Below are 18,431 nucleotides of genomic sequence, written 5' to 3'. Positions count from 1 at the left end.
GGCCTATCATTGGTCATTTGTATTGTATGACGTCAGTTTTTATTGGACACGATACGCTGTTCCAAGAAGGACCTTTTCTAAGGTTCCGAAGAAAGCTAAGACATGTAAAACAAACATAAAATACCTACCGTGGGATTGCCATAGGAATCAGGATTAGACGGGCTAAAACTATTTCCACTGCTGCCACTAAAACTATTTCCACCCCCGACATTCGAACTCGAGACAAAATTATTTCCATTGTTGTTGTTGGAGGACACGAAGTTGTTGCCAAAATTATTGTTGTTGTTGCCAGTTGTGTATGTTGAGACTGGGGCAACAGCGTTGTTGCTCGAGAACGACTGGCTGTTGCTGTTGGAAAATGCTGTGCCTATTTATCATATTTTAGATGTATTTTATAAGTGGAGTTAATTCGGATTTAGTACAAAGCTCTTAATAGTGTCTATCTAAAATGAATATCGACTAACATATTCCAGCGAGAAAGGTGCCCATCCTTATTTTTGTTTTAAAAAAATAAAAAAAACAGAGTGTGGGGGGGGGTCCCAATATAACAACTTTTCAATTTATTTCATATTAAAGATGGAGTAATCATGGAAAATTACCGGTAAAAAAACTACAGCCATACTCAAAATCGGCGAGAGTTTGGTATTAACGAGGTGCTCTCATACTCCAGGAGTCTTAGGTTCAAACTGTAAGAAACTATGGCAAATCAAACTACATCTATATTCCTAAGTTATTGTTGTTATTGAATGAAGGTGCTGGCACAGAGTTGAAATTGTTTCCACCATTATTATTTCCATTATAGTTCGGCCTACTTTCATCAAAACAATATTAACAAGTTCATTTTAAATTGAATCCTTTATTTTTCTCTGTAACGAAGGATCTCGCTAACTGCTGAACCGATATGGTTCTCCTTGACAGCGAAGATTCTTAAATGTCCAGAGAAGGCTTATAACTATTTTGGGGGAGGATATTTCAACCCTTCAAACAAAAAGACATCAACCCCCAAAAAATTAATTTTCTTTCAATTTCCTTTTTAAAACTTAAACAAAACTTCACCCACACCTCATATCTTAAGTGTCTCAAGAGGTCTCTAGGGGCGTAGACACTAGTTTTAAATAACGTAGGTATTTACCCCAAATTTATAATAAAAGATTTTTTAAATCCTGGTCATCAAACAAATAAGTGAAGTCATATTATAATTTTTAAGAAACATACGCGGATATTTTAGCATACCCTAATTGTATAAGGGCTACAATATTAAAAGTATGTTAATAAAGTTATTTTTTTGCCTAATGGTGGTTGCAGGCGGGCCTTGCGGCAACTGCTGTTGGTTCGGCGGTGGATTATACCCACTTGCCGGTGGTGGGGCCCCATAACCAGGCGCGGGTGGGGCACCATAACCGCCACCACCCTCGCCCATCATCGCCTTCATCCCGTTGATAAAGTTAGCCCCGATGCCAGGTATAGTTTCTGCCAGGTTGTCCAGAGTGTTGGCCTTACCCACCAGGAAGTTGGCACCAGCCCGCAGCAGGCCAGCCTTCGTGTGCAGCAATCCTGACGCTATTCTGCCCTTCGATCTGATTACGCCAGCCTAAAGTAAAAAATATTTATTCATAATATAAGCTTTTTTGATGCCTTTCCTCCAGGTGCTTGTGTTTATGTATGGCTATTCTAACCCCTGCTGGGTTACTCATTACTTGATATAACCTATCCTAACCTGCCCTAAAGTAGCTTATCTGGCACTATGAAGATATAAACTGTTTTTTTTTATGGCTTCCCTCCTTTCGTATCTGAACCACAAATAAAGTTTGCAGTTGTTAGCAAGATTATAGTTTATGTAAGGGAGGGAGCGGACATTGGGCTGTTAACTACAATAGTTTCGAAAGTTTTATAATTTAATGTTTTCCTATTCGTTGGCTTAACAACTTTTGGACTTTCATCGAAATATTATTGGATTGTTCATTAAGTTGAGTATCCACATATTTCAACCATTAATTGTAATCTACAAAATGAGTAATTTTGTGTATTATCACTGCGGACTTACATAAAATTATTGACCATCATTGTCTTATTCCTTTAGATCCCTGACAATTTGCTTACCATATATTTCTAAAATTCTCATGCCATTTTAAAGTTATTAAAACTTAACAATGATGCACTTTGCAAGTAACATGTATTTAACATTTCAATCAATAACTAAATATAGCGAAGCAACTTTATGAATGTAAATGTCTGTCGGTATGTCTTTAAATTTGCAAAAAAGCATCTGCTTCAAAGATGTAGTGGAGAGGGAATTTATGATATATCATATAAATTTGATTTTCTTGGCTGCTATTCAAAATAGATATTATAAATTTTGTGAAAATATTTCTATGGATAATAAGCATCTACTATAGCAATCCACCTATTGGTCTGTCGGTTTTTAGGTTTCATATTCATGTTAGCTTCACTAATAATGGATGTTGTCAATCTTGTTGCTTTAAATGTCCGTCCCTATAAATGGCCTATACTTAAGGACAACCAGGCCTAGCTATTCTAATAATCAATTCTACGAAAAAAATCACGAAACCTTTGGAGGTAAGGTGGGGGATATATCTTGTTTTTTTTCATGTAACTGAAGAGGGGTGGATAAGAAGGGGAGGAAAAGGGGAAGGGGGTTGTTGGGAAATTTTCCTTTAGAATTGTTTTTCAGAATAGCATTCCCTTTTCCCTGAAGGACAATAAACAAAAACAAAATACATAAAATAGTCAAGGCTTAAAATCCATACTGTTTTGATTAGGCTAAATGGTAGCCACGGTACTTTTGCATTTTATCAATAAATATTACAACAGTTATCATAATTCGTATAATTTTCTTTAAATTTCAACGGAATGGAGGGACAGAAAATTTAAAAAAAAATATCGTCTATCCCATGAGGAAAAAATAAAATGTATCTTTTATTAGCTTGAAATGTTAATATATTTTTTTTCAGAGGGTCTAGTTCTTTTGTTTTCCTATCCCTATATTCGTGAAGAAGCCACATCTTATTAATAACTTCTTCCCTGAGAAAATCTCAAGTTATTCGTGTATATACTTTATAATTATAATACTTAACAATGCGTGCTGTGCTTTATTTAAAAATATCATTAAGGATAAAATAAACAAAGATGACAACAGCAATAAAAGTGAAGCTCTTAAAGGGAAGGACAAATGAACATTAACACTTGTAGAGTGTCAGAACTGAATAAACAGAATACAAATGTTAAAGTCAAAACAAACTTGTAAGTAAATTTGTTGGAAAATTGCTTAAGGACATAGTTTCATTTTTAGGACTTGATTATAGAGATAACATTATCCCTTGTTGTTCTAGGAATTAGTATTCCAGTAAACACATGAATTGGATAATTATATCGTGTAATAAAATATAAATTTAAAAGGCTAATAAATTATCATTATGTTTAGAAAGGACATGCGGATGTTTTGGTAATCATTTAAAAAGTTATTCTCATTATGAAATGTACTTTACTGCTACAAGTATCATCATTTCAAGGTTTAAATCGATGGGACAATTTTAACATGAGAAATTAAAGATAAGAGAGTCCAAATGGACGGACAGACGTTAAAAGTAAAAAAAATGCCTTAAAAAGGTAAATTATATTAAATAACCATATTTTTGGAAATAGGAGAACATTTAAATATTAGCATAGCGTCAACTTTGGAACTAATATTTTTTCGAAATTAAGTACAAATGTAAGTAAAATGAATAAAAAATTTGCTTGAGACAACCTTGATGACAATTTAAATTTTTCTGCCTGTGATTTCTGTTGAAGCTAGGCGTCAAAACAAAAACAAATTTTATTGTCTTTTTCTTGTACTTTTAAAGAACACATTTTAAACATTTCTTTATGATCATTTCGTTAGAATATACTTTATATACGTACAAACTTTCCCCCTCCTATTCTGCTTTATTAAAATACTAGCGGCTTCGCCCCTAGCCTCTAGGGGCTTTGCCTCTAGAGGTTTGATCAAACCAATTTTTCTTAATTTAGATTTTAAAAAATAAATCTAAAAAAAAATTTTCTTTGGGGGGGGGGAGGAATTTTTTTTTCATAGGGGGGGGGGGTAAGTCGACCACATTATTTAAATTTTAGTTTTAAGAAGAAAAAAAATTTGTTGGGGGGGGGGGGGTACAAACAGACACACAGACATCGTTCTACTTTGTATTATAGATTGCGACTGCGCCCCTACCATCTAGAGGGCTCTGTATCTAAAAGGGTTGGATAATAGGTAAAAAAAATAGTCTAAAATAATCCCAAGAATTAATTTTAAAACAGCCTAAAACCATCCCAGGACTTATGTGAAGCTTTCTTGTAAAGAAAAACTCAATCAGTTATGTAGTTATTGAAATCTTAAGCTACATACAAAACAAACGATTACTTAGATATATATATATATATACAAAAACTATGAATGTAAACTTAAAACAAATGTAGTGTATCATCTGACGAATTGCATTAATAATAAAACCTGATAACTGTTTACGAAGTTTTAACAGTTCATATTTTATTTTTAACATAAATTTGACAGAATACTATGCAAAGATCAAATAAAAAGTAAATACAGAAAATAGTCAGGGATCTAAAGGGATAAGACAAGCGACAAATTAATGTATATCCCCAATGATGATTCATAAAATTATCTTTTCTGTCGATTACCATTATTGTTTGAACTGTTTATCCACTCTACTTATTGAACCAACCAATCAAAATTTAAAGTTGTTAAACAAACGATAGGAAAACGTTATTATAAAACTTTGGGGAATAGTGTAATAAACAGCCCAATATCTTCTCCCTCTTTTAAAAAATATGACTAGCATACATACAGAACAGACTAAGAAACGAAAATATGATTCTAGTAAAAAATTGCTAAAGGTAATTTCAAACAAAATTAAGTTCAGGGATCTGAAGGGATAAGACAATTGGCAAGAAATTGATGGACAACCTCAATTATGATAATCGAAATATAATTAAAGTAGCAAAAGTTTTGATAGTGCTTCATTCAACCTTTCATTAGTCTTAAGTTATTTTAAGCCAACGAATGAAAAATAGTGTTTATTTTTATTTAAAGTTTAATCTACCGCCCTGTAATAGTTGTTTCTGGCAGCGTATTATAAACAGTTTTCCGCGAATATGAAATGTACAATTATAAGATTAAAACCAGGTTTTTTTGCCCTGAAAAAAACTGTTTTTAATCTTGATTGTACATTTTTATATTCGTAGAAAACTGTTTATAATACGATGCGAGAAATAACTATTTAATACAAACTTTACTTGGTCGATCAAAATTGCCAAAAAAATATTTTTGCGATTAAATTGAAATAAATCTATTTGCTGTTATTTAATTAATTTAAAGTAATTGCAAACATTTATTTTAAAATTAAAACCTAATATGTTTTGATAAGTCTGCTAACTGTAAAATTATTTATAAAAAAAACCGCCTCTTTATAAATTATATTTTTATATAGTTGGGACGTTGAAAATATTTTCTCTCTCTTAAGATAATTAGTTTGGAAGTGGTTGATTAGCAGGGATTGTGGGCCGCATTTAAGCTTTACTTTCCTGGCTCTAAAAATTTAGAGAAGGTTTAAACCTATTTCTTGGGAGGGTTTGGAGGAAAACAACCCCCAAGCATTTTTTAAAACCTTTTATTTTTATAAGTAAAATTGAAAGTGGTAGTCCCCAAAGTTTTCTAATAACATTTTCTTATTCGTTGCTCAATAACTTTGGGGACTTGCTTTGAAGTGTAATTGGTTGGTTCATTAAGTTCATTGTCCAGACAATTCAACCACTAATTGTAATCTAGAGGAGGGGTAATTTTGTGTATCAAAATTGGGGATGTACATCAATTTACCAGTCATTGTCTTATCCCTTTAGATCCCTGTAACCGTACAATAATTTTACTTTGTAAAGGGTAATTTCGTGTATCATCATTGGGGATTTACATCAATTTATCGGCCATTGTCTAATCCTTTTAGATATCTGGTTTTATATATATTATTTGTGACTATTTCTAAAAGAAACAAGGATGATAACATCCAAAAGTAGCAAAGAACTAAAAATTCATGGAGGACAAACAGACAAAATTAATTATAGAGAAGATGGTCAGTTGATAAATATGCAATAATTCATAGAAATCACGAAACCTTTCTGAAAAAAATATTTTTAATGTCTTTTTATGAATGACCGACAGACTGGAAGACAAAGTAAACTAAGCACTTCATGTTAATTGATATTGGGATTCTACACCAAAAAATTTAGCCGCCTATCTACAATAGCAGCTGAGCAAACCACATTCCTCCCATAGCGCTAGGGACGGACTGACGGACTTACAAAGTAAATTGTAGAGTAGCATTCGCTTCTAAAAATATGATGGATTTCATGAAGGAAGTGTAAATTCTATTTTACAGATGAGATTGGATAATGGACAATAATAAATAATATTTCCACAAATAATGTCAAATATGGCCCTTGTTTTGCTTGTAAAAAATGGGGTGAGAGTTCATATCCTAGGAGCTCTTTATAGTGCCTAAAAAAGGGGATTAATTTAAAAAGGGCAGAAAAAAGCTCAAAACCATCCAAAAGCTTGATTCTAAAAATAAAATAGCCTAAAACCATCCAGCGACCTAACTAAAGCTTCCCAATAATAAAGAACTCTATCAGTTTATTAGTTATTAAAATCGAAAGCTTCAGACATATAAAACTTACCTGGTTTATATGATATGTTTAAGATTTAAAAAGAAAAAAGTAAAAAAAAGTTTAAGGGGGGAGAATGTTTTAAAATTTAGTTAAAAATAAAATTTAAAATTATTTTAGGGGGTTGATTTTTTCTAGGGGTGATTTCTCTTGGAAGGGTGGTGGTACCCTCCCCAAAAATGGTTATAAACCTTTCAATTACCAATGAGAAGCTACTCTGTAAAGGAGAACCTGATCGGTTAAGCAGTTAACAAGATCTTTCGTTACAAACAAACAGACAGACAGACAGACATCGTTCTACTTTGTATTATAGATGAATCCAAAATATTTTACCTTAAAGTCCAGAGGATTTGGGATGGGTATATCCGGCAAGGGTATCTCCAGCACTTTTGTTCCTCCGCCGCCGTTATACGACGGTTTAGCGTTATATGACGGCTTCGCGTTGTACGACGGTTTAGGGGCGGGCGCGTTGTAGGTTGGCTTGGGTGCGGGTGCATTGTAGGACGGCTTGGGGGCGGGTGGGTTGTACGAGGGTTTTGGGGCCGGCGGGTTGTATGAAGGGGCAGGCGCGTTGTAGGATGGGGCGGGTGCATTGTAGGACGGTTTGGCGGCGGGAGCGCCGTAGCCGTTCCCTCCTCCGTTACCACCTCCTAAACATATAGGAATTTTAAAGAACTGTCCGCAAAAAAACAAATTTTGTAAAAGCTTCGATCACGATACTGTCAATATATGTAAATGCTTAATTTGAACAGAGAACAACAGTTTTAGGTTAGATTTTGAAAAATGAAAATTTGTTTTTGTTGCAAGAAGTCCCATAAAAAGTAGAGGGACAAAGTGTGTCAAAAATCAGCCATGTGACGTCATAAAAATGAGTGAAAATCCATCTCTTCTTTAGGGGTTTTCTTTCACAATTTTTGTGACGTCACATGGCTGATTTTTGAGTTACTTTATCCCTCTACCTATAAAAGTGCCATTGTATCATAGACAAACATTTTAGAGATATATAAATATGGACAAACACTCAAAGTGTTTTATAGAGCAGATGCTCAGTTGTCGAGAAAAAGAAGGAGATGATATGCAGGGAGTAAGGGAGGGGACAATGGATCGAATATTTAATTTTTAGGAGTCTTAGACTTTGGGTACTGGCTTAAAGGGAATGTGCAAGAATTCAGCAGTTTCTGACTGATTTTGGGTACTAGCGCATCAATGCCCTGTTAACTAGCTAAGTTAGTTTTGAATATAGCAGACAGAAAAATTTGTCCTTAGATGACTGGTTTTAACAAATATTTTTTCCCAAGAAAATGTCATTTCATGTATAGAAACTCTACTGTGATATTTATGTATTAAACGATCTAAGAACCCCTTGAATTTATGTGGCAGTTAAAAATATATGAGATGGGTTGACGAAGTTATAAGAGTGATTTTTCTAGTGATTAATTACAGAATGTTTACTACATTGTGATGTACTGGTAATTTAATTTTCTAGTAAATGAATTTTTTCTTAGAACTAATTTTGTTCTCAATTATATTACCATGATCCTTTTACAATTTTAGTCAATTTTTTTTTGATAAATCTGGTTTCCATTGCTTTTCAGTGAAAACTCTTAAATTGAATTAATTGCCCATTGTCCCCTCCCTTACTCCCTGGATAATATGAGAAAAAATTAAATGGAAATATAAGTTTTGATGTTCTTTGAAGCATGAACGACAGACATACGGACAAAAAAAAATCAATGCTTATGTCCACTGGTCATAGGAATCTTTACTGAAATATTCATGTAGCTGCCGAGAAAAATAAAATCCCCTCATAGCTTTACGTTCTGACTGACTGACAAAGTGAATTAAAAATAAACTTCGCTGCTCAGTTGTTTACAATATGGAGTGATCATCTAGAGGACCCAAGGGCATCCTCTGCTTGTAATTTAAATGCAATACTACTAGTGGACATCCAATGTTAAGTAACATCCAACAGACAACCAACCCTTAATTACAATATTACCTTTATTTTGAATTTCAAAAAATATTCTTCGTTGGAGATCTTTGAGTCTGTTTAATTTTTCTATATCACTCATCTGCTCCCATAACTGATCAGAGGATCTCTCATTTCCTAAACAAAAGAATAGTTCTATCAAATTAAAACCCTCCAAGACAAGAGAGAGATTGGCTGATTTTTACCCTAGTCCCCAACGTTTTGTAATAACGTTTTCATATTCGTTAGCTTAACAACTTTGGTGAATTTAATTGGACGATTCTTTGAGTTGAGTGTTCAAACATTTCAACCTCTAATTCTAATCTACAGAAGTCGTAATTTTGTGTTTCATAATTGTTTTATTATGAGTTATTTTTAAATAGAAAAGGTTCTAAAAATTAAATAAGATTAAAATTAAAAATTGTAATTAAGCATGAAATGTTCTTAATATCTTTTAAAAATTAACCATTGTTTTGAAATTGATTGTATTGTGTAATGTATGGTGGATGTATTAATTTCAAAATCAATTGATTAGTTATCAATTAGTTCACATGGTTAGAGGGATAGATCAATAAAAGTTAAATTGGACCGTTCCCTCCATCCTTAGCATCATGGGGGTGGGGGGGGGGGAAGAAAAATAGCCTAAATCAATTCAAATGCTTAAATTTAGAAGCCTAGAACCATCCTGTGGGCAATGTAAGGCTTTCTTAAAATGTTTAAAATGGTTCCAAAAATCCTGTATGATACGATAAATTTTGTTTAAAACTTAATAACTGAATAATTGAATATCATAATCTACACCTGCTCAGAATAATTGAATAAATTATTATAATCTAACATTTTCCAATCCATTTATCCATGCTAATTTCCTTAAGAAAAATTACAGAGATTGCTTCACGCGGTAATGCCGTAAAAGGACACTATTGTAGCACAAAAATATTTCCTTAGCAAGTCAAGAAGATGTAAGACTAACACCCCCGGATACCCTAACCTTGCAGGGCTGATACCTGCGATGCGCATGCCCTTCCGGGCCTTCAGTACTCAATATCACTAACCATAACCGAACGCAAAAAAACTACCCACCCTCTTTTTTTCAATGTATTCCAAAATAAGGTTAAGAGTTTTCTTTGCTCGTCTATGCACACTTAGGGAAACCGCCAGCTGTGCTACTGCTAATGATAAATAAAAACCTATGAGGGTCTCTTTCCTAATTATGTTATATATCAATGTAATATCAAGACATTACACACTTACTGTTTCATAATTATTACATTATTAATAACAGAGGTACTTTATAATTAGTGCCAGGTCTAACAAAACTGGTATTAATTTTATTACTAATTACTTTAATGTTCGTGGAGAATTGTCTGTAATACGATGCAATACATGATTTTTCGGAATGGCTGAGTACCAGTTTTAATCCAGCGGTTATCAATGGGTTTCGAAGCCAAACTGGAAATTTGTGGTTAATTTTTATTTTATGTAAATTTGTAATTATTTTCTAACCCGGAGATAAAAATTATAAAAATTGCAATGAGGAAATCTAAGGGCAGATGCTAGGATATTAACATTAAGTAATACCTAGGGATGGGGAAATTTATTCAGTAATTTAAATCAGGGAGGGAGGAGACATTGGGCTGTTTATTGCACTGGTCCCCAAAGTTTTATAATAATGTTTTCTTATTGGTTTACTTAACAGCTTTGAGTACTTTTATTAATTTTGATTGGTTGGATTGTTAAGTTGAGTGTCCAGACTAATTGTAATCTACAGAAGGGGTGCTTTGTGACTGTTGGGTATCATCATTGGGGATGTACATCAATTTATTAAATTTGTACTCTCGTCAGCGCCTCTAGCATCTATGGATTCTAAAAAAAGGCCTAAAACTATCCCAGGACTAAATGAAGATCTCCTAAGATTAATAACACAATCGATTTAGTGGCTATTGAGTTTTTATTAGAGTAAAACACTAGAGGGGATAGGGGTTTAATAACCGAGGACCCTGTGCAGACTTTCAATTGGGTCTTTGAAAATCAAACAATAGCATCGGGAATATTAACACAGCTAAGACGCTACAAAAGAGCAGAAAGCAATTTGCTAGCAGACAAAAAAGGTTCTTAACGGAGGGATGTGTTTTGATAATTCTTTATTGGCCTAACCCTATATCCATGTTATAATGTATTATAGCTAACGAGGCCTGTTGATAAATTATTAGGAAGTGACTCTGTCAAATTATTTCGAGAATAAAAAGACAAATAAATAATGATTTTTTTAAATACATACCCAAAAAAAGTCTTTTAGAATTTCCAGTATGGCTTCGAAACGATTAATATCCGATGGATGAGAACCTGTTCTCAGCTATATTGAAAAATAGTTGTATAGCATCGTATTATATATACGATTTTTCACGATAATTAAAATAAAAATCATAAAAACTAATACCAGTTTTGTTATCCCAGGCCTCCGGCCCATCGGGGCTTACAAAATTGGCTCGAATCTTATAATTTTTCATCTTTATATCCGCAAAAAGCGGTGCGATAAATAACTATTCCTTTATTTCTGATTTTTTACAAAAATATTTTTCTCAACGACACACTCACGAAAATATCATTCCTAATTTCTTTACACACACAAAATCACGCACTCACACACACACACACACACAAAACTCATACCTACTTAAACATATGGGTAAAAAACATATTTAAATTCAAAGGTTTTTACAATGGTAATTGCTAATTAAACGACTTGTTACTTCCCCCGAAACATCTAGGGGAAGAGAGGGGATAGAAAAATAGCCTAAAACTATCCCAGGACCTATGTGAATCTTTCCTATAATGGGGAACTCAATCCTTTCGATGGTTAGCGACACTTTGATAAAGATATCATAAATCCTTACTACTTTAGATTAAAGGATGTCGTATTTAGTGATTTATTGATACAATCTGTCAAATTTAGGCATTTTATTATCACAGTAAACCTAAACAATTTTCAATTCTCTTGGTATAAACCCATCTATAAAAGGCTGTAAGTTTATTTGTGCTGCGCAAGAAATGGAATAATTGTTCTTGTTAAAAGCAAAGCTTTTCTATAATTAGAGTTGGTCCGTCAGTCCGTAACAGTGGCTCTTTTCGTTAATTTATGCATGTTAGAATTGTCCTATCGTTTTTAATCTTTGCATGGTGATTCCTGTTATAGTTAGGTTCGAATTATAAAGCGTAGCAACTCTATAATTGTTACCAAAATGTCCGTACGTCCATTTTAAACATGTTGATTTTTAACTATTTTTAACATTAAATATTTATGAGGATGAAATTATTCGAATGATCTGATTTTTGGCATTCTGATTCCTAGGACAATTAATTTCAACGTTATAAGCAAGTCCTAAAAATAGAAGTGTGTCCTTAAACAATATCCTCTATTTAAGTAGTTTATCAAAAAAATCACTTTCCATTTTGTTTTCTCTCTTATACATTTATATTCTAATTTTTCAGTTCTGACACTATACAAGTGTTAATGTTCGTTTGTCCTAACATTTCAGAGCTTCGCTTTTATGGATGTTATCATCCTTGTTTTAAAGAAATGCGGAAATAAGTTTCTTTCTGTGGATTTCTTTAAATTTTGCAATTGTATTATTATAAATTGGCAGAGGAAATACTTTACCAAAACAATAGATGAGAAATTATCTTTAAAACAAGTATGACAACATCCATAAGTAGCGAAGCTCTGAAAGGGTAGGACAAACGAACTTGTAGAGTGTCCGAACTGAATAAGCTGAATATAGATGTAGATGTTGAAACAAAATTGCTTGAATACAGGATACTATTATAGGGTATACTTTGAAATTGATAGAACTATGTATAAATTAACGAAAATAGCTAACTTTTACGGACGGACCAACCACAATTATAAAAAAAACAAAGCTTAAAAAAACAAGGATGTCGACTTCTTAAAGAGCAAAGCTCAATAAATCACAAAACATTTAATATTGTTAAGAAATCTCAAATTCTGTATATATGTATCTTTTTCAAAATTAGTTACAGAATTCTAAATATGGACATACTTAGGAATAAATTAAAGAATTATGTCCAATCAGCCTAGAGATGAATAACTAAAAACTCAATTAAAAAAGGATAATTTGTTTCATATTATGTCATAAAGAATTTTTTTTATTAAAAATATACATATATACTGCCTCTCTGGTAAGTTTGAAATCGATAGGACAATGCTAACATGCCTGTATTAATAAAAAGTAACGTCCAACTCTAGATGTAGGAAAAAACCTAGAACCTAAAATTTAGATTTACTACTAAACTGCGTAGTTACTTTCAAGTGCATCAAAGCTTTTTCATTTTTTCAATTCAAATTTTAAAATTTCTGGGATAATCACCTCTTTACCCCCCCCCCCCCCATTGGATATCCATGGTTACTGCGTAGTTACTGTATCCTTCATGATGGATGGATGACCTACATTGGATGAGAATAGTTATTTCTCGCATCGTATTATAAACGGCTTTCTGCGGATATAGAATGTACAATTATAAGATTAAAACTAGTTTTTTTAGCCCCGAGGTGCCGAAGGCAGCGGCTAAAAAACTGGTTTTAATCTTATAATTGTACATTTTTATATTCGTAGAAAGCTGGATAAAATACGATGCTAGACATAGTTTTTTCGTATGGATGAGAACCGGTTCCTATCCACCGGATTCGAATGAATACGAGAAATTACATTAAAAGAACAAAAATAAGGAAATTGTTTGAATTACGATGACTTCTTACTTTTTCGTTAAAGTCTCTTTTTTAGAAAGAAGCACTTTTCAGAGATCTTAAGGGATAAGACAATATACAGTAAAATAATTTACATCCCTAATGATGATAAACAATATTATTACTTATGCAGATGAAAATTATTGGTTGACAAGTTTGGACAATGCAAATTTTAAGCAACTAATCTTGATTTAATAAAAGTACCCAATGTTTTTGAGCCAACGAATGTGAGCGCAAGCTTATATAAAACTTTGGGTACCAAATGTATCACAATTAAGATAAATTCTCGATTTTAATTGAATCCAGGCAAAAAATCTAATTGTAAAATATAACAATAAGTTGTCTATTAGATTTATCATTTTACTTCTATTAAACAAAATATGTTTATTTAAACTAGCAAATCATTTTTTAATTGAAAGAAATAAGCTACAAAAAATATTCACGAAGAATAGTTATTTATCGCATCGTATAGAGTACACCTTTCCGCGGACATTAAAATGAAAAACTTTTAAACGTTTTTTTTTATCCCCGAGGGGTCAAAAGAACGAAAACTGGTATTAATTTTATGATTTTTATTTTAATATTTTCGGAAGATTATCTGTAACTCGATGCTATGTACGATTTTTCAGTATGGATGAAAACCAGTTATTATCCTGCAGAAATTGATCTGATTCGGAGCCCTACTTGAAGGGATAAGATAATTGATGTACATCCCCAATGACGAATACACCAATTTACCTCTTGTGTAGATTACTATTAGTGGTTGAAATGTTTGGACACTAAATTGTAACTAAATGAACCAACCAATCCAAATTCAATGAAGGTCCTCAAGGATGTCAAACAAACGAAAAGGAAAGCGATATTATAAGACTTTGGGAACTAGTGTAATAAACAGCCCAATGTCCCCTTCCTCTCAGGAATTTTAAAATATCTTTTTTTGCAGATTCGTACGGACATGTTAATAATAATAAATGAAATTTCTTGAGGGCTCAGATGGCCATGAGAAGCTTGATACTTGCTAGTAACTAACCGTGAAATTTTTTGGCCAATACAAAAGATGAAATAATAAATTAGACATCTATCTCAGGCATAAGACAACGGCCGATAAATTTATGTACTTAACTAATAGCGATACACAAGATTACACCATTTGAAGATTATAATCATTGGTGGAAACGTATAAACACTAAATTTAAGAGCCAACCAACCATATTTCAATGAAAGTTCCAAAGTTGTTAGGCCAACGAACAAGAAAACATTATTGCAAAACTTTGAGGACTTTTATAATAATCAGCCCATTACCCCATTTATTTTAAATAGCCAGGGAGGGGGGGGGGATATGTTTATTGCACAAGTCTCCAAAGTTTTATAATATCGTTATATTTGTTGGCTTAACAACTTTTGTGACATGTATTGAATTTTGGTTGGTTGGTTGGTTCATTACGTTTAATGTTCAAACGTTTCAACTACTAGTAATAATCTACAATATGGGCAATTGTGTGTATTATCATTGGGGAGATGTACATCAATTTGTAGGCAATTATCATTCCCGTTGGTTTATCATTCACTGAAATATACATGAGTCTATCTTATTTAAAAGCTAAGCATAATTTCTTATATTAAAGCACTTGCAAAGTCTAGAAAGAAGCTACGATTCCTAAATAACAGGGGCTTTAGAAGTTAAACTTATTTCTTCCATCTATTTTAGCTATCTATTGTCAAAGTACTTAAAATCAGGGAGGGAGGGTACATTAGACTGCTTATTACGCAAGTCCAGAAAGTTTAATGATATTTTTCTTATTCTTTGACTTAACTACTTTTGGGGATTCTTATGAATTTTGATGTTTTTTTTCAATAAGTTGAGTGTCCACACGTTTTAACTACTAATTCTAATCTTCATGAGTGGTAATTTTGAGTAGCATCATTGGGGATGAACATAAATTTATCGGCCATTGTATTATCCCTTTAGTTGCCTGATTTAAAATGATACACAATTGTTCTTAAGCCCGGGGACAAACATGATTTTTATATAAATGCAACTAGCTCAAATATTTCATACACAAAGAAAAATTGAATGTAATTTTTGTGGATTTTTTATTTATTTTAAAATAAACTAGTAGTTACGGCTCCTTAAGCCTTTAGGGGCAAAGACGAAGGGGGGAAGGAAAGTTGACCTTATTTTTAATTTAAGTTTAAGATAATAAGAAGTTTCAGCCTTCTATATTTTATAGGCGCCAAGAAAATCATTTTTATAGAGTAGCTTCGCTACTAAAAAAACACATTATTTTAGTATATCCTTTTCATAAAATTAGGAAATAACTTTTGTATTAAAAACTCTTTTGTTCAATAATAGCCGTAAAAATTGGAAAACTAAATTGAAGTTTGTATTGTAGAAAAGGGTGTTAATAAAGGCCAGGGATAAGGGATAGGAAACCTGGCCATAAATTAGGTCTCGGCCTGGTTTTGAAAGGGATCATGCAATTTTTACCATTTGCCTAATTTAATGACCTTACTGGCGGACGGCTCATATTGGCTACCGCTCTAAACCAATAGTGTTCTGTGATTTGGGCTTGTTTTGTATCAACCAATCACCAATTGGCGGAGCCAATTGGTGATTGGTTGATACAAAACAAGCCCAAATCACAGATGGCGGAAATTTTAGAAGCAGACAATCTAGAAAAAATAATGATTTCGTCTGCTACGAAAAAATAAATATAAATGGTGTTAGATCACATTAGTTTAATTATTAAATCTGCTTAGAGTTAAACACTAAAAAAGGGCCACATAGAAAAAACAAAAATAACGGGATTATTTTTTTGGAAAGAAGGTAGCTACGAATTTTCATTTGGTAGGTTATAAATTAGATGTTGTATTTTGAATTTTAAGAATTTAGTACGGAGTTGATACAACACCTTCACCCTAATTTTTGTACAATACAACACAGTACAGATATATCATTACATTATATCCAGTATAGTATCCAAAGAACTTGATAGAATGTTACCCAAGTGCATATTTATTTATTTATTTTGAATTTTAATTAGCAATGAAATTTTCAAATAAAATTTTCACTCATTAATAAAAATGCAAATAATACAAACTAAAATCTGTCTGAGGGAAACCCAACGATAGCTTTCTGACAGTTCAAATTACCAAAGTAAAAGATAAAAAATTTTGGGAGAGAAAAAACTTCATTTTAACAAAAGCCATTAATATATAGGTTTATAAAAAGTTATGTTTTTTACTTTAAACTAGCTACCTGAATTTGATTCTATACTTTATCTACACACACACACAGCTTTTTCATTAGCATTTTATACGAACCACTGCGCTATCCCAAAACTGGTTTATTAGGCTAGAAATAGGCCTAGGCTTGAAATAGGCCTGAAATAATATTTTCCTACGTTTCCCATCCCTTATCCCTGATAAAGGCAGGATGTTTAAAAGCAAAATTTTAATGAAGATTCCTGTAAAAACAAAGTATAATATATGAAGCGTAGCAACTTTAAACCATTATGAGAAGGCCATTTTAAAAATATTTCCTTTAAATCTAATTTGAAGTTATTAAAGTTATATAATCTTAATTTTATATGAGAATCTTTTGATATTTATATCATACTTTTTAAAGATTAGCTAAGCTACGCTTTTATGGATGTTGTCATCCTTGTTATTTTTTGTATTTTGAAATGGACGGATGCAGTTATGTCTGAGGTTAAAAGTAAATAGCCTTGTTTCCTGATTTCTTTTTATACAAGTTCTACAAACAGGACAAAATTCAGGGGTGTAAAGGTATAAGACAATGGTGTATAAATTGATGTATATCTCCAATGATGATACACAAAATTGTCTCTTCTGTAGATTACAATTAGTAAACTTTTGTACACTCAACTTAATGAACCATCCAATCAAAATTGAATAAAAAGTTGTTAAACAAACCAATAGTCAAACGGTATTATAACTTTGGGGACCAGTGTAATAAACAGCTCAATGTCCCCTCCCTGTCTGGTATAAATTGCAGAGAGAAGGGCGAGGGGGGGGGGGAGTTGGCAAAATGGTACTAAGATAATAAAGAACGCATCTTTCGGGAATAGTCCCTTTCGTAACATCGCCCCATAAGGGGCGATTCGTCGTGTTTTTAAAATGGCTTTTTATAGGTTATAGGGTTAGGTTAGGTTATATTTGGTTAGGTGATTGTCCTACAGGGTTAAGTAATTGGCTCCGCAGGGGCTAGAAATAGGAGAAAAGCTACTGTGAAAAATACGAAGAATCGCCCCATAAGGTGCGATGTTACGAAAGGGACTATACCCCATCTTTCTTTCCACTGTAATTTTCAACTACAAAAGGCATTAGTTTACAAATAAGTATTCAAAGAAGATTTAAAGAACATTTTACGAAGAATACATATTCATAGGTACTAAAGTGAAGCAATCTAAATTTTGAATCCTCATGATAAAGTAACAAGATCTTTGTCTGTGCGTCTGTCTCTCGGTGTGTTTTCAAGTATCTCGTTGACCGCCAAACCGATGTTGATCTCCTTTTCAATGTAGCTTTTCAAAGGTCTTGGAAAGGTTTATATTTATTTTGGGGGGATGGTACCACCAACCTCCCAGGAGAAAAAAAACTTCACACAACTTTTTACATTTTTATAAACTTTTAAGGGGCGTAGCGCTAGTTAAGTAAAAAGTGACAATAAAATATGAAGGAAATCAATAGATGCGATACTAAAAATTGACATTTTATCGATTAAAAAGCAATACTTAACGATTTAGCAGAAACCATTAAAAATGTGATTGCTTTATTGATTATTATCAACAAAATTAAGAGGGATAATTGACCTTTAAATTTTGTCTAATTAATACATCTTAATCATTTTAATTCCCGTCAAATAAACATTGTCACGAAATATATTTGTTTAAATGTTAATATAAATGTTTAAAGCTACTATATAGGTCTTATTGTCCTATT

The 18,431-nt window shown here is 32.5% G+C and overlaps 2 protein-coding genes across 4 annotated transcripts in view; both read right to left on the bottom strand.

Moving 5' to 3' along the window:
* Nucleotides 1-18,431, bottom strand: part of LOC145319447 (uncharacterized) — a 95,079-nt gene that overhangs the window by 50,156 nt on the left and 26,492 nt on the right. The gene's annotated exons all lie outside the window — the stretch shown is intronic.
* Nucleotides 1-18,431, bottom strand: part of LOC145319446 (uncharacterized) — a 50,915-nt gene that overhangs the window by 25,040 nt on the left and 7,444 nt on the right. The window contains exons 3-7 of one of the 2 annotated variants that reach the window (XM_080161579.1): nt 8,732-8,839; nt 7,066-7,382; nt 1,290-1,591; nt 729-811; nt 129-370 (exon numbers count right to left, since the gene is read on the bottom strand). In XM_080161579.1, the coding sequence (XP_080017705.1) occupies nt 129-370; nt 729-811; nt 1,290-1,591; nt 7,066-7,382; nt 8,732-8,839 (1,052 nt within the window). The remainder of the gene's footprint in view (nt 1-128; nt 371-728; nt 812-1,289; nt 1,592-7,065; nt 7,383-8,731; nt 8,840-18,431) is intronic. The other variant, XM_080161580.1, reaches the window with a different exon arrangement.

Source organism: Acartia tonsa, chromosome 5, assembly GCF_053477335.1.
Source record: "Acartia tonsa isolate MP-2025a chromosome 5, ASM5347733v1, whole genome shotgun sequence".
Taxonomy (NCBI): Eukaryota; Metazoa; Arthropoda; class Copepoda; order Calanoida; family Acartiidae; genus Acartia; species Acartia tonsa.
Note: the sequence above shows the minus strand (reverse complement) of the source record. Positions and strands in the feature narration are given on the sequence as shown.